Source organism: Drosophila novamexicana, unplaced genomic scaffold (genome assembly GCF_003285875.2).
Source record: "Drosophila novamexicana strain 15010-1031.04,08,12 unplaced genomic scaffold, DnovRS2.1 tig00000387-arrow-pilon, whole genome shotgun sequence".
NCBI lineage: Eukaryota > Metazoa > Arthropoda > Insecta > Diptera > Drosophilidae > Drosophila > Drosophila novamexicana.
Window position 1 is genome coordinate 704195 of NW_020824800.1, and position 2056 is coordinate 706250.

General features: G+C 41.0%; 1 protein-coding gene across 1 annotated transcript; it reads right to left on the bottom strand.

The window, feature by feature from the left end:
- Positions 1 to 1512, bottom strand: LOC115760078 (odorant receptor 33c). The gene is made up of 2 exons (XM_030701261.1): positions 785 to 1512; positions 1 to 424 (listed from the first exon to the last, which is right to left on the bottom strand). The coding sequence occupies exons 1-2, from the start codon at positions 1510 to 1512 to the stop codon at positions 1 to 3; spliced, it is 1152 nt and encodes a 383-aa protein (XP_030557121.1).
- Between the last annotated feature and the right edge of the window lie 544 nt (positions 1513 to 2056).

Consider the following 2056-nt stretch of genomic DNA (forward strand, 5'->3'; position numbering starts at 1 on the left):
TTAATTAATCTTTACTCGCGCTACCACCGCGAATAGCGAATAGGCCATTTTTAACGTGGAAAAAAACGTATTCAAATTAAGTTCAATTAGTCCACCTGCCATCATAGGCTGCTTTGCCAGCCTTAACGTCATTTGGATAAAGATGAGTACGTTGCGTCGATGCTGATGCGATTGTTCGTACCAGTTGCTTGAAAATATGGCATATGGCAATCGCTGCGCCTCCTCAGCGACAACGCTGGCAAAGTAGCAGCTGGGAAAAAGTTGTAAGCAGATGACGGCAAAAAACACCGCATTGTACATTAGCAAGGCTGTGTCCCGCACAAAGAAAATCACATAGAATACGACAATGCATAGATTCGCACCACAGAAGACCACTTGTATTAGCTGTACGGGGCTGATGGTCTCTTTAGTTAGCTGATATATTCTGAAAATAAAAGGTTTTTGGGTGATTTTAAAAACAGTAGAATGTATTTGGGTTATATCAATATATATAATTTTTTGATCAGTATTAACCACTGACCACCGCTGATTGGCCGAAAATCAATTTGTTGTATAAAAAACTTCATTGTTTTTCAAGATATTTTGATCAAACTTGGCATCAAATTTAGCAATGATGACAAGGCTTCTCACACGTCTGAAAGTCTACATGAGTATTTAATCATAGGAGTGTTTAAGATAGCCATTTTCTTATTATTTCTGTTATTTTTTTTTTTTTTTTTTATTTATATTTTTCATTATTTTTAAATGTAAATATAATACACATATATTAGTTGCTAGATCTCACCGTATCAGTAGCCTGTAGTCCTCGAAACAGGAACGTAATTGCTGATAAGTCGTAATTTCGGGCATCTGGTGAAATCCCAGATGCGACATACGTATGGCAAAGAGATGTATATGACCGCTCACATAGCACAATGTCAGGGGCGTAAAAATATCATTTGTCAAGCCCTGCATGCATTCGGCCAGAACGCAAAGAAACTGGTAGCCAAACGCTAAGCCATAGGAGAGGCCATTGCGCCGCCAGTTGAAGGGCAGCCAAGACACGTAAAGTAGCTCACGAGGCTCAGCCGATAGTGCAAGAATTACGCCAGGCACGAAGAGCACGTAGATAATGGCATAGCTTATATAAATACAGCGGGTTATACGGTGCACTTGGCTATGCAGCGTATTTTGGTAGTAGTGATGCTCCTCGCCATTCTGGACACAATCATCCAGTTGGAGAAGCAGTGCTTTAATCTCCATCATGTTTGGCAGGTGACATATTTGCATGATATGCTTCAAGCTGCACCCTACACAGATGATGGTCATTGATAGATTCTTGAAGAGCTCAGCTGGCGTGGCCGGCAGCAGCAGGCCCAGTAACAAATGCATTGGAAACATGAATGTAATTAGCAAATGTATCAACACAAAATAGACGTAAGCCGTACGAGATCTGGCACCGAAGAGTGTCGGTGCCAGCACTCGAAAGCAAAACCATATTGGACGATAGGCGCGTGTACTGTCGATGAGCATTATGCGACACGTTTGGCTGGATGCATGCGTGCGGCGCAGCTTTTATAAACTTACCACTAAGCGACATTTAAATGCTTTCAATGCACATTTTTTAAATACCCCTAATGGCTGTCATTAAGCGCTAGTTTATGCCAAGCCAATATGCACACCCGACCTTCAAATGTGACACCTCTTCGTCTCGCCAAAAGGCCATATAAGCGATGGCATAGAATGCATTCGGATTGTTGTCCATAATATATTTTACTTCGATTATATTTTGTGGGTTTTAAAATCAAATATCATGTGGTTAGTTTAACATGTTGCTAGTGTTCCTCGGCATATGTTCTGGGTTCTAAGTGCATCGAACATGATTGGGGGTTGAGACTTTTCCCGGCTCTTCCACTCTTGTTGCCAGACCTTAATTATTGCTAATCATGGCCGAGGCAGGAGCGAAAGGTTCACGTTCGAGCATATCACTTCCTTGCTTACCGATGACATTTCCAATACTATTGAGTCCTTGATTTGAACAATTCAATAAACCTAGAATATCTCTCTTTAAAAATAA